We start from the raw sequence: 13,456 nt of genomic DNA on the forward strand, positions 1-13,456 counted from the left end.
CCCCCCCATCCCTCCCCCCTGACACACACATGCAACTCCTACCAAAACGCCACCCTTCATGGCAGCGCCGCTCATCCCGCTATCCTGCTAGATGGTGCTGTCGCCCCTTCTGTAGCACCACTCTGTGGAGGCGCTTTATTCCTTCACACCAGTAGATGGCGGTAGTCGTCCACAAGGTGCACTACCCCCCCCCCATACCCCATCTAGTTTCACTTTCCTGGGAGCGGGTACCTGCCAACATATCTGCGGCTACGGTCCCAGTCTCTCTGGAGCCAATGCCAGAGAAGCCGATGGTTTTACATCAAAGAACAAGAATTGGCAGCTGATGATTTAAATTTGGTTAAAGCATTCCCTGTATTTTACCACCCCAACAATCGTCCCATTTGGGAACCTATTCATCTCTAGTTCTTAAGGACACAAAAAAAGCTATTACAGATTATGGACTGAGGTCACCTTACGTAATAGGGGTATTAAGTTCAATTTTCACTGCATACACTTTTTACACTAAATGATATAAAAGAATTGGTAAATGCATTTTTCACTAACATACAGGCAACACTTTTCTTAGATGAATGGCAAGGTCGCATTTGGCAACATGCAGAGTAAGCCTTCACCAACACAGGTACCGCAGTCCTGGAGTCCTTTAATAGGCTCTATGGGATGAGGCCTTATATTTCCAATCAGGCTCAAGCCAGAATTCCTATGAATGAATTGGACACTTCAAAGAATCTGGCTTTTCAAGTGATTCAAGCTGTCGCTGAGGCAGCGGAGCCAACATCCTTATACACCTAGGTACAACAAAGACCAAGAGAGCCATTTATAGACTTTGCAGAAAGGTTAAAGAAAGCTATTGCAAAACAAATTAAACACCAAGAAGCTCAAGATGTGCTATTTCTAAGATTGGCTACAGAGCAATCTAATTATGGTTGCCAATAAATATTAAGGACTCTTAAAGGTCCCACTCCAATGGACATGGTTAAGGCATACCGCAAAGTAAGATCCGGAAATTACAACAAATCTCTCCTAGCCAAAGTCCTGGCAGTGCAGAAGGAAGCTACCTGTCACCATTGCAAACAACCTGGACATTTTAAGAAAGATTGCCCTCAGCTGAAAACAAGAGCACCTACAGTACCTCCCAGCTTGTGTCCCCGATGCAAAAAGGGATTGCACTGGGCAAGTGACTGTAGATCACTCTTTGACAGAGAGGGCAGGCTGCTCTCACCGAAAGCTGTGCAAAAACTAGCTTCAATTCCGGGAAACGGGGAGCCGAGTGCGAGAGGCAGCGCTATGACAAAAAATGCCCCACAAGCCAACCACACCGAGCTGCTCCCCTCGATCCCGGATGGAGAACCAGAGCAGCCATCCCTAGGGTGGAGCTGGCATCTCCCCACCAATTCACAATAAACAATGACAACTACCAGACAGCTCTCCTGAAGCCAACAACTAACCTACCAGTACCTGCTGGAAAATACATTCTAACAGGGACTGCTACGTCCACTGATACAGGGTTAGCAGTTGTCCCACAATTGATAACTGTAGACAACCCGAAAGTAGTAGAAGTGACTGTCAAAGTTCTGTTTCTACCCATGGAGCTGGAGACAAATACACTTATTGCCAACCTAACCCCCACTGATGTGGGAGGAAACACTTTGGACTCTATGCCTTTGGTCCAATGGTCACAATCAATTTGACTTGATCACCCAGTACTAACCTGTGCTGTATTCTTTCCCAATACTAACGCATGTGTTCAAGTTAAAGGTCTCATAGACACAGGAGCAGATGTCACAATCTTTGCTGAAGGCGACTGGTCAAAAGAATGGAACATGACACAGCCCTGCATTGGCATCAAAGGGGTAGGAGGAGCCCAGGCACCACTCCAAAGTGTTTGCACTTTACTGATTGAAGGACTTGAAGGTAAAACAGCCTCTACAAGCCCTTATGTCCTTAATATTTCAATGACCCTCTAGGGGAGAGATATTATAGTGCAATGGGGAATCCGTTTAACCACATCAAATTTATCCTAAAGGCCACTGGTCTCCCGCCCTCACATGGCTCTTGGATGAGCCACGCTGGGTATCCCAGTGGCCTCTAAAGGGAGAGAAATTGCAACAAGTCAACCTCCTGGTAGATGAACAATTAGAAAAAGGACACCTTGTACCAACTGATAGTCCCCGGAATTTCCCCATCTTTGCCATACAAAAGTCAAATGGAAAATGGAGATTACTACAGGACTTAAGAGAACTCAATAAAATCATAGAGCCCATGGGAGCTCTCCAGCCCAGACTCCCATCACCAACAGTAATACCTGCAGAATGGCCTATTGTTATTATAGATATCAAAGACTGCTTCTTTAACATTGCCTTAAACCTTAAAGACTCTTGTAGGTTTGCGTTTACAGTGCCTTCCATCAGCGCAGCAGAACCATCTCGATGTTATCACTGGACAGTCCTTCCTCAAGGGATGAGAAACAGTGTGCCAAAGAGTCGTTGCCAAAGAGTTGTTGCAGACGTCTTATCACCAATCTGTCGACAGTTTCCAAATACCATTCTGTACCACTATATGGATGACATCCTTCTGGCAGTGGAGTCCGAGGGACAGCTCACGCAAGTACATTTGTCTGTGAAAGCTGCACTATTGAAACATGGCCTTGAGATTGCACCAGGAAAAGAACAAGTGACAGTTACATGGAAGTACCTTGGATTTCAAATTAATAACACCACTGTTCAACCTCAGACTGTAGCTTTACCCACCAACATCCACACCTTGAATGACTTACAATCTTTACTAGGTTTAATTAATTGGATTAGGCCTCTCTTAGGTATAACAACAGATGTCCTGAAACCACTATTTCAACTCCTGAAAGTGGAGGCAGATTTGACATCCCCTTGACGCTTAACACCGGAAGCCCTGGAGGTGTTGCAGGAGATAAATCAAAGTCTGAGTTCATGTCAGACTAAGTGAAAAGTGTGTGGCTTACCTGTTGTGTTAGTAATTTTCAAAGGCATCAAACAACTCTATGCTGTATTAGGACAATTAGATGTAAAACACAAGGACTTTCTGTTATGGGAATGGGTTTTTCTAAGTTTTCAGTTTTCTAAATCTGTTACTACATATCCTGAGATGCTCTCCAAGGTGTGCCACAAAAGCAGACTGCAGCTTTGGGAGCTCTTGGGAAGGGACCCAGATGTCATCTATGTTCCTCTGTCTACTGTTCAACTAACTCAGTTGTTAATTCATGGTACTGACTTTCAGTTAGCCATTGCTGATTTTAAGGGTCAATTTTCAGTGCACCTCCCATCTATCCCCTTTTTACAGCTACTAACCCTTACCCAACCAGAGCTAACAAATAATTATTCACCTGTCCCACTAACAAGTGCTAGAACTGTTTTCACAGATGGTTCTGGCAAGACATCTAACGCAGTAGTCATGTAGCAAAAAGCAGGAAAGTGGGTATTTGACACGCACAAGGTAAGAGGTTCCTCTCAGATAGCGGAGCTCTCTGCAGTCATACGTGCATTTCAACTGTTTCCAGAGCCTTTGAACATTGTTTTCGATTTGGCCTATGTCATTGGGGTAGTCCAACAAATTGAAAATTCTTACATAAAGGATCTCTCCCAATTACAATTAGCTCACATGTTCAAATCATTACTCTATGAAATTAGTCATCGCAAACACAAATTCCACATAATCCACATTCATTCTCACACTTCTCTTCCAGGGCCCATCGCAGCAGAAAATCATGTCGCAGATCAAATAGCTGACACAGGGCACCTGGCACAAACTGCAGTGGTTCCAAATAATTTTGAAAAAGCAAAGCTGTCTCACAGCTTTTTTCACCAGAATACAAAATCCCTCACAAAAACATTCCAACTCACACTGTCTCAAGCTAGAGCAATTATTTCTGTGTGCCCAGATTGCCAAAGACTCACTTCTCTACCATCTGAGGGAGTAAACCCCCATGGAATTAATCCACTTGACATCTGGCAGTCGGACATAACACATTATTCACCATCTGGAAAGTTAAAATACATCCATGTATCTATTGACACATGTTCTGGTGCCATTGCTGCAACAGCACATCAGGAGAAAAGGCACTTGATGTCAAAAAACACTTCATGTCTGCAATATCAATCCTTGGCATCCCCAAAACTATTAAAATCAATAACACCTCTCAATCGTTGAAAGAGTTTTTCAACATGTGGGGAATTTCACATGTTACAGGGATCCCCCACTCTCCCACTGGTCAAGCCGTGGTAGAACACGCCCATCAGACACTCAAAAATATGTTAACCAAACAATAAAACACCACAATTGGACTCATACCACAAGAAAAATTAAATAAGGCCTTATGTGTTATTAACTTCTTAAATAGGTTAGACCAGGGCACCTCACCCATAGAAAGACACTGTAATGTGCACTGAAACCAAATCTGTACTGATGCCAGGGTTACTTATAAAGATGTTATAGCAGGTGAATGAGTCAGCCCTGTTCCCCTTATCACCTAGGGGAGGGGGCATGCTTGTGTTTCCACAGATTCCAGTCCCAAGTGGGTTCCATCTCACCTGTTGAAATTTTACAACAGTGACTAGATACCACCATGATCTCCGTCATCATCATCATCCTAATCCATCCTGTCATCACATCAGATCAGTCTTCTCCCACAACTCCTCCTCTTCCAGATTGAGTTGCCACTAACCCTGGAAACGTGGTCTTCTTTAGCTAAGTCTTTAAATGTCGATTCCTTGTGCTTCTCAGTCTCAGATTCCTCTAACCCATTAAAAACATATTTGGTTGCGATCCCCTGGTCCTCTCAAAAATGGACAGGATTCCGAAATCAATACTCCCTTTTGTGCAATGATCCTGACAAAAATAAAAACCGAAGTGTGTCCTGCTTCCCCCAACCCCCAAAGGCCAAAACAGATCCTCAATATTTCAACAGTTATCCTGAAGAATTACAGATTTTAGATACCCCTCCCCTCAGCCCACTGTTTCTATTTTAATATAAAAACAGAAGAAAGAAGTAAACATCAGCTTAATGTAACATCTGATGGAGTCTATTCTAGCTTTGAGTTCTGATGCAAGGAAAAAACTGAATCCCCCCCACTATCCATTGCCCTCCCCAAGGGGGTGTTCCTTATCTGTGGACTTCGGGTATGGAAATCAATCCCTAAAGAGGTGGTCAGGGGACCTTGTACCTTTGGTCAATTATCACTTTATAATCCCGCAAAGGTAATCCATTCCCTAGCTATTAACCCTCCGAAAACAATCACAAAACATGATATCACCGTCCACCCTGAAAAGCTGGACTCGCATTCCAGCGACTTAAAGAGAGTGGAAAACCATTCATGGAAGGACCAGTCATCACAAACATAGCCCCTCAACAAGCCCCTCACCCTATAGCTCAGCAACATCCCCTTTTGAAATCTTAAAATTTGCAACAATTCACCGAAGATTGTGACTCCAACCTTCACATAGCAAGGATGGCAGCATAATAATTCCAGCCATTGGCACAACACATGCCCTAGACCTGCTTACAAAAATAGGATGTTGGTTAGCCAAGGAGGCAAATGCAACTAGTGCAGCACTAGAAGACCTGTTACTGGATTCCCAACAAATTTAAGAAAGCCACTTTACAGAATAGAGCAGCCATTGATTTTCGGTTGCTGGTTAATGGACATGGCTGCGATGAATTTGAGTGGCTGTGCTGTCTAAATTTTTCTGACCATTCCCAATCCATCCACTCCCACATAAATGAACTTCATTCCCTCATTCAACAAATCCTAAAATCAGATGAGGTTCATATGGGACAATATGTTTGATTGGCTTTCCCTGAAGGGACTCTCACTGCCCCTGAAAAAATTCTCATTATTTTTCCTTTAGGCCTGTTTGTGCTAGCAATCCTTCTTCGAATTCTCCTGTGCATAGCTAAATGTTTCCAGCGTCTTGTGATGCACAGTGCTACCCAAGTTTATGTTTCATTAATAAATAAAAATGGAGGAATTGTGGGAGAATACAGAGATTATGAGTCATGGAAAGAACGCCTATAGGAACGGGTCCCTCATGGTGGCAGCTCTCTGGGATCGAGCGGAGTGGAAAGGCATCGATTACTTGTGTTTTTATTGTACGATTCTGCCCCGAATTCTGTAATTCCCTTTACCTACACGGTTTCCCTGTACAGCGCCATGTTCTCTCCCCTCCCCGAACCAGTCCTCGCCCCTGCACAAGCATTATTGGTCGTCTCATCTGTCTCTCCCCAGTCCCTGGTTTGTTATTGGACTTTGGTCCTCCTGTATCCCCCACTGGCTAGCAGAGCCCTCAAGCCACTCCCTTTCCCCCGAACCCTTGCCCAATCACGTTCCCCTTTCTATACCCTCCCCCAGAGACTTTAAAAGCCCGCGGGATTTTGAATAAACTGCTTTTTGCCACTGGAATCCAGAGAAGAAACCTCGTGGTCCTTTCCTCCTGGCAAAGGGGGATCGCGCCACAGGGACCCTCTCTGAGAAGCAGCAAGTGAGGAGTCAACTAGCAATCAACTCTGTTAGCTCTGGAGGTCCTTAATTTCCCATAAATGTATTTTCTTCTGGCCTATTCTGAAAAGAGAGGCTTGCCTGTCCTCCAGCTATAAAAAAGACTATCTACCTTCTTGGGAAATTTATTTGTTAATTTTGTACTAGAATTTATCTCCTGTGTCTCCTGTGTTTGACCTATTGATTTCCTACCCCAATAAGTAGTACTCTCTTTAAGTTGCCCCTTGATCCTGTGTGTTTGTGCAGTCTCTGCCATCAAACTTTATTTCATTTATATCTGTACAATAACAAATGTAGGAAATGTCTCTGTTTAGAAATATCTAAATTTGATAAATGCCTATACTTCATTCCCAGCACTGGACCAGGACCATAAATAACAATACTGACTTAGACAAATTGATCTATATAAACTGATGTTCTAAATTTTTATTTTAAGTCCCAGGGAGAGCTTAGAAAATACCTGTCTTCCTCTCTTCTGGTTATGCAGGATGGCTGCTATTCATATCATCACTTCTATAAGCACAAAAAAATTTGTGGGAAAAAAATCTCTCCTAGGAGACATCAGTGCCCATGGATACTATGAAAATAAGACATATAACAAAGGAATGTATTCCATATACCCTCCTTTTGGGAAAAGTATGATACAACTGAATTGTACTAAAGTCCGGTGAGATCTATAAATATTGACCCATGTCTTTAATTACTGAGTGACACTTTTTTCTATCTTGTGGTAAGAAAAAAGGATGGGAAACTGTACATTACAAAAAGACAGAAAATTAGGAACATTGTTCTGATTTAAGAAACAATCTTATTACTGGATGGATAGGAATTACTGTAATGGGTAAGTTAAAGGAACAATCATAAAAACCTTGAGGCTTTCCAGCCAGCAGCTCCACCACTGTCTTTGGTCTGATATTTGGCTTTGCACTGGATGCAAGCTGAGCATATGGTTTCTCTCATCTGAATTTTGGTTTGCTACATCTGTCTGTCATCCTCAGAATTTGTCTTTCAGTGACTTGGTCGTATTTTCCAGACTCTTTCTCCATTGGCTGACTAGAAAACGGTTGTTTTTATAATTCTTAAACTACTTGATCTTGACTAAACAGGGAATAACCAAGAGGACGTTTGTAAGTGCAGCCTCACATTAGTGTTTTTGCAATGTGGCAGCTGTTGCATATTAGAACTCGTCATCTTTAAAACGTACTGGCGACTGCTGAAATGTGTACACACTGTTGGCGTTTGAGGCGTGCTACATATTCCCAGTGCAGTGTAGAGATGTGTTGGCAGGCAGCATGCTGGTGTTACCTGGCAGACAGATCCTGGCCCCAGTGCTGCGAGCAGCACAGCTCCCTCACTTGCTGATATTCTCTACTGTGTAAAGGAACAGCCTGATCTGAAAATGTTTCATCCATTTATTGATCACTGCACAAAAGGTACATGAGAGCGAACAGAAGCCTTTGACAGAGGTGAAGGAATCTGCAGACAATAAAAGGTGATTTCAGTGTAATAAAAAGAAGCTGAAATGTAACTGCTCTCTAAGGTCTTTCTCTTCCAAAGGCTGATCTCTTTATCTAAAGAAACAGAAGCAGGCTGAGAATAACTTATTTCACTGTCCCAATAGTTTTGTATCACAACACAAAATTCAGCCATCTGCTGAATTGTGAAAGTCACTAGCAGAAGAAATGGGCTTTAGTTAGATTCCCTGCTTCCCTCAGTTCACAGCAGCCATCATTCCACATTTACCTCAAAGAACCTGCTTCTAGAGCACCACTGGAGACAAAACACTGACTAGCAATCCACAAGGTAGCTTTTCGGTCTTGCTGGCTAATCTTCCAAACCTCACTTTGCCTCACTAGTGCCTTATTTGCTGCTGCATTTCTCCCTTGTAGTGTGATGTGCTTTAAGACTTTCAAGTTGCTTTCCTTTGAAGGCATTGGGGGATCAGTACATGTTTCAGTACTCTGCTTGCATTGATGACAGGAGAAACAAACAAACATGGGTCTTGCAGGAGACAGAAGGCCAGACTTACTATCTGCTGTTTTAGTTGTCAGTTTCTCCAACAACAATTTTGGCTGATTTTATGCCAAATACATTGAAATGCTGGGAATGCAGCTATCATACTTAGTATCAGCTTTGCTTAGTGAAAAATTTTATATGCTTTCTCTCTGGGCTCAAAACCTAGAAAACTAGACGAAATATTAGAAATATCAGAACTAGCACACACAGCAGCATGGTCCCAAATAGCCTCCCTTCCCGTCTATTCACTAGCAGAGATTTTACCATTTTTGCTTGCCAAGCCTGATGTATTTCCTCAGGCAGAAATATCATATAAGTGTGGCTGTTCCATTTTATTATTTTGTCGTGAAGGTATCCAGTATGGCTTTGTGACAACTATGATCCAAGGCAAGCATGCAGGTAGGTGCCCTCAGTGTCTGAAGGGTGGTCAGGACCATGTTTCCCCATGAGCTAAGGTGACAGCACAGCAGAGGCTCTCAGCTCAGGGCATCCCTTTGCCCCAGCTACGTGTGCCTTGCAGAGTGCCAGGATGAAGGCCACACTCAGGTCCCTCTCAGGGGGCATCCCAGGACCCTTGGTCCCAGGGTCCCACTTGGGCCTGCATGCACTGAGCACTTCCCTGCTGTCAGGACCATTGCACTTGGCCATCTTCCCATGTGCCCTGACTGCACATGAGGAACCAGCCCTCAGGCTGAAACCAGAGAGCAATGTTCCTTTTTTTATTTCAGCAGGAAAGATCTGCTAGAAAAGCCCCTCTGCTGACACCATTTCCTTTTAAGTCATAATAAGTCATATTGGTCTGATCTTCTGTTCCTTCCCCCTCCCACCCCTGTGACAAGCTGCAAGTTCTGTAGCTCAGGAAGAAGAGAGCTGCTGAGAACTAATATAGCTGATGTACTTTTCTCCCACAGGCACATCCCACCCACTGTTTCCCCCCCACTACTTTTTTGTATTTGAGCAGTATAGGTCACCTGTGCTCAAGAGATATTACCTGTTGCAAGGGTCGAATTTCTTCTGCTGCTCCTGAGCTTTCTCCTTTTTCCTCTCTGCAGCTGCAACAGCTGTTTGTTAGGAGATCACCCCTCCTCTTTCCTCTTTCCCCACCCGCCGACGTCACTGTATGTAGACTAAGCAGGAACACCACTGCACTTCCCGAGAAAGAAGCTTCTAAACCCAAATGTCTCCGTTCCATTTGCTCCGTTCCTCATCCAGCCCAGCCTAGCCCAACCTAACCTAGCCCAACCTGACCTAGCCTAAATTGTTTGTTGCTGTTGTACTAGTAAGCTAGTCTGCAAATCCCACTAACTTCATCCCTTAACCCAGAGCAATATTTTGAAGGATTACTGGAGAGAATAAATGCAAAATTAAAAAATTTTTCTTTTATGTTTAAATCATCATCACTACAATGATGCTAACAACACTATCAAATGACAAGGAAGACTGGGAGCACAACATAAAAGGAGAACTTTAGATTATTTCAGACAGAGGAAAGAATTTTCCACTTCTTATCTAGAAATGTCTGTTTTTTCATGCCCCTGTGAAATATGGGCACTACTGGCAGGAAAGATATGTGTTCATCCTAGTTTACTTCTGCCCTTAAGTGTCTGGGATATCTCATAATAAATCAGATGAAGAAGAATGCCTTAATGTGTTTATAAACTCCCTTCTGCCAATAAATAAAGTTTCCCCACAGCACTAGTGTTGAAATCCCATCCCACCCTACAGTGATATTCAAATTTTGATGCTATAACTGAAGCAGTCACTGAGGACAAAATGAGTATAGTTTTGTGTAAGTACAGAATGTCTGGGCAATAAAAAGTGCCTTACCATGTCTCATCCCTCCTGCAAGTGGCACTGAGCTCCTGGCAGGACCATCTCTACTCCCTGTGGTGTCCTGGGGAGGTCAGAAATGACTCCCTGGCAAGTGGATGATTTCCTGGCAAGCACAGGGAGCAAAGTGTTTTCCATGATTATGTCTTCCACCTGGGACCTCTAGCACAGAGGTCATGCAGTCATGACTGGCTTTCCTGCCTGTGTGGCATCTTACTTTCACTGCTCAAGAACCATCATATTTTTCTAGGCTAAAGAACTTATTTCTTTGTCAGGATGAAATAATCAGTGTTAATTAAAGGGTTGAGCTCTTGCAAAACAGCCCCCACACTGTCTCTAGAAGGACAACTGGAGTGACTAATACTGCAGGAGTGGAGCTCACCACTGTAACAAGATCCAGAAGCAGGAAGAATAGCTCTTTTTGAAGAGCAGGCAAATACCTAAAAGCACCAAAAGCTCAGCTAGCTTTGTGACGTGCAAAACACCTCTCATGGGCAGCTGCCAAGCTAAAGCTTACACAGATGACAAGGGCACCTGCAAGGGCTTGCAAGCTGGATGCCAATTCCTGTCCATGGTGGTGGCCACCCATGGCACAGCCTGGCAGGAGCCTAGTGAGGTGCTGCCCACCACTGAAGCATTTTTAAGGCTTTCCTTTGGCAGCAGCTTGGCCCTGTGGAGTGGATGCCCATTGCCTGCTGAAAAAAAAAATCTCCTGGGGTGATGGCATGTGATAGGAGTGATGTTGTCCTGCTGTCCATGTGAAATGAATTATATTGGTGCATTCCAATCCTGCCCTGTGGTGAGGAATGAGGCATAGCATGGGGCAATGACTAGAAAATTCACTTCAAAGGTGTACTTCTCACCTGAACTATAGTGCTCTTACAAATGCACCCATTTGAGTGACAATGTACAGCCCTGCCAAGGTACAGGGCTCATAAATCTATTTTTACATGGATATTCAATTTCTCCTTTGGGAGATGCAGAATACAATTCAGGCAGTGGCTTGTAGTCGATCTGGCCAATCAAACTTGATCCTAGACATTAGAATAAGAAAAATGTTTCTCTGAAATACAAGGGTTTTTTTCTGTGTACAATTTTCAGTTGAAAACACATGTAAGGTCTCTTCAGCCATGCAATTTCCAGTGGTGTTTTTGTAGTGTGATAGGTATGAGAAAGGAAAATCAGTTACAATAGGTAACAGCTTTTATGAGACTAGATAGAGGTGGGAATGCTTCCATGCACACAGGTTTTGGAGAAGGGCTTTTATGCTTAAAACATTTAACAATTTTGTAAGCTGCAAAGACATTCAGTTGAAAGCAAATATTCAGTGATACTGTTGGAATACATATTAGCTGGATATGGGAACAATAAAATAAGTCCTGGTAAAAAATCTATCTTTTTATTTTTGGAAAATAAACTTTCTTCTCCGCTCCAGCTGCTACTTTGGCAAAAAAACTTCAGTCTAGAAACTCCTCAACCAGCATCAAAAAATGACTTGTATATAAGTGCTGGCATCTCTTAAAACAAGCTACATGACCGTTTAGCCCATGTTCTGCCTGAGTCTTCTGGATTTCTCAAAATATAAACAGATTGTTACCACATTTAGTTTCCCTGCATCATGAGGGGGGAAAAATTGTTCTGTTTGGGCACAGTTCTTGTGTCAGGAACCATGGCAAGGAACTGCTTTATGTGAAAAGTTAATGGCAAGTTTGGAAGGTTTCATGTGACATGGAAAGAATCTCATTCTCTTCAAACAGGAAACATCGCCACAATAAAACATCTGCATAGCTTTTGTTTCCAAATCCTGGCTATAAAAGCAATATGCAGATGTGTTTTTAAGAAAAGAAACCATGTGTCTTAAAATTAATTTTCAATGTTCCTGTTAACTTCATATTTCCTTTCCTCCATTATTACATTTTTTGTCTGTGTGAATTTAAGCCTGTGTTGGCCAGTGGATTGTGCTATTTTAAGCGCTGGTAACTCACAGCTCTGAAACAAGTGCTTAACTGGAAGCAAACACTCCAGTGCTATTCACTTTAGTTAAAGAGTAAATCCTGGGCTGCCTGGGGATGATGTGGTGCAGTACTGCCCACTCTTATTTCTCACTAGCAGGCAGAGTACTTGCCCAGTGCTGGATGGTGTTCATGTTGTGTGGCCAAGACTGCTAATGAGGGAAAGAAGGCTTGGCAGAGGCAGCTGGGGAAGCAAAGTCATCTTCATGCTGCAAGCAAGTAATGGGGAAAAGTGTCAGTGTTTTTGTCTGTACTCTCAAACCAGACAAAAGAGGAAGCAGCAGCCATGCCAGCTTCACACCTCTCAAAACCTGGAGATTTTGTAAATTCAGCAGAGACTCTGGCTTGCAAACAGATCCTGCCTCACCAGTGCTGACTTGGTGGTATCATCTAAGTAAATCACATGAAAGTTCCTGACTGCTTTAGGATGAGGTGTATTGCGGGAGCAAGCATTGTGCCACAAGGGTCCACCAAACAGACACACAGTTGGCAGGGTGATTAGCTTCTCAGTTTTATCAGGTGAAAAATGAAGCTTGGAAATTCTTTTGAAGGAAAAAGAGAATCACAGCCAGTCTGTTCGACTTTGTCCTTCTTTTGCATTTGCCACCTTTTGGGACAGTTCAGCTCCAATGAAGGCAGGGGTATTTCAGATAGAGCAACTGGTGGCATCTTCTTGCTGCTGCCCTACGGCTGGAGCACAGCAAGAGGAAGGATGATGGAAGTCAGTCAAGAGCCTCCAGGCAGTTTCTGTCCAGACCTCCCAAAATGTCACTTGGAGAAGATGTGACAGCCTTACCCTCCTTATTTGTCAGTTCCTGTGAGTCTTTGAGGGAGCAGATCATATGGCCTCTAGATTGACCTGTGTATTCATAAACAGCCCCATAACTCCTTAGGAATATGTTGATTTGGGGGATTTGTTATTTTCAAGCATTGATTTCAAGCATTGAGGCTACAAGCTGTTACCCTAATCCCCAGGCTGAGGTAAACAATAGAAAGCTACTGACAATGTTCTCTGCATAGGATAAAAATGCAAACCATTGCATTTCTGTAACATGTTAATCCTGCTTTTAA

At 43.2% G+C, this 13,456-nt stretch overlaps 2 protein-coding genes across 7 annotated transcripts in view; one reads left to right on the forward strand and one right to left on the reverse strand.

Moving 5' to 3' along the window:
- Nucleotides 1-13,456, reverse strand: part of HACD4 (3-hydroxyacyl-CoA dehydratase 4) — a 186,710-nt gene that overhangs the window by 13,359 nt on the left and 159,895 nt on the right. For 2 of the 5 annotated variants that reach the window (XM_017806093.1, XM_017806088.1), the window contains exon 1: nt 9,535-9,631. The exons of 1 other annotated variant lie outside the window; for it this stretch is intronic. The gene's annotated coding sequence lies outside the window, so the exon portion shown is untranslated. Of the gene's footprint in view, nt 1-42; nt 68-1,711; nt 1,727-9,534; nt 9,632-13,456 lie in introns of those variants that run through there. 2 more of the 5 variants (XM_017806090.1, XM_017806091.1) reach the window with 2 other exon arrangements.
- Nucleotides 1,779-3,256, forward strand: LOC108493111 (endogenous retrovirus group K member 18 Pol protein-like). 2 transcript variants are annotated; one of them, XM_017806094.1, is made up of 2 exons: nt 1,779-1,914; nt 2,375-3,256. In XM_017806094.1, exons 1-2 carry the CDS (start codon nt 1,824-1,826, stop codon nt 2,887-2,889), a joined length of 606 nt encoding a protein of 201 aa, XP_017661583.1. In that variant the 5' UTR covers nt 1,779-1,823; the 3' UTR covers nt 2,890-3,256. The 2 variants fall into 2 exon arrangements, with proteins under 2 accessions (XP_017661583.1, XP_017661584.1); XM_017806095.1 differs by having other exon boundaries at nt 2,399-3,256.

Source organism: Lepidothrix coronata, unplaced genomic scaffold (assembly GCF_001604755.1).
Source record: "Lepidothrix coronata isolate B3197 unplaced genomic scaffold, Lepidothrix_coronata-1.0 Scaffold14, whole genome shotgun sequence".
In the NCBI taxonomy this organism is placed as follows: Eukaryota; Metazoa; Chordata; class Aves; order Passeriformes; family Pipridae; genus Lepidothrix; species Lepidothrix coronata.

What these genes read in the sequence shown, in the direction of transcription:
- LOC108493111 (XM_017806094.1), top strand. Translation starts at nt 1,824, where the DNA reads ATGACACAGCCCTGCATTGGCATCAAAGGGGTAGGAGGAGCCCAGGCA. An exon ending in ACTGATTGAAGGACTTGAAG is followed by an intron (nt 1,915 to 2,374) that starts GTAAAACAGCCT and finishes TAAACCTTAAAG; the next exon opens with ACTCTTGTAGGTTTGCGTTT.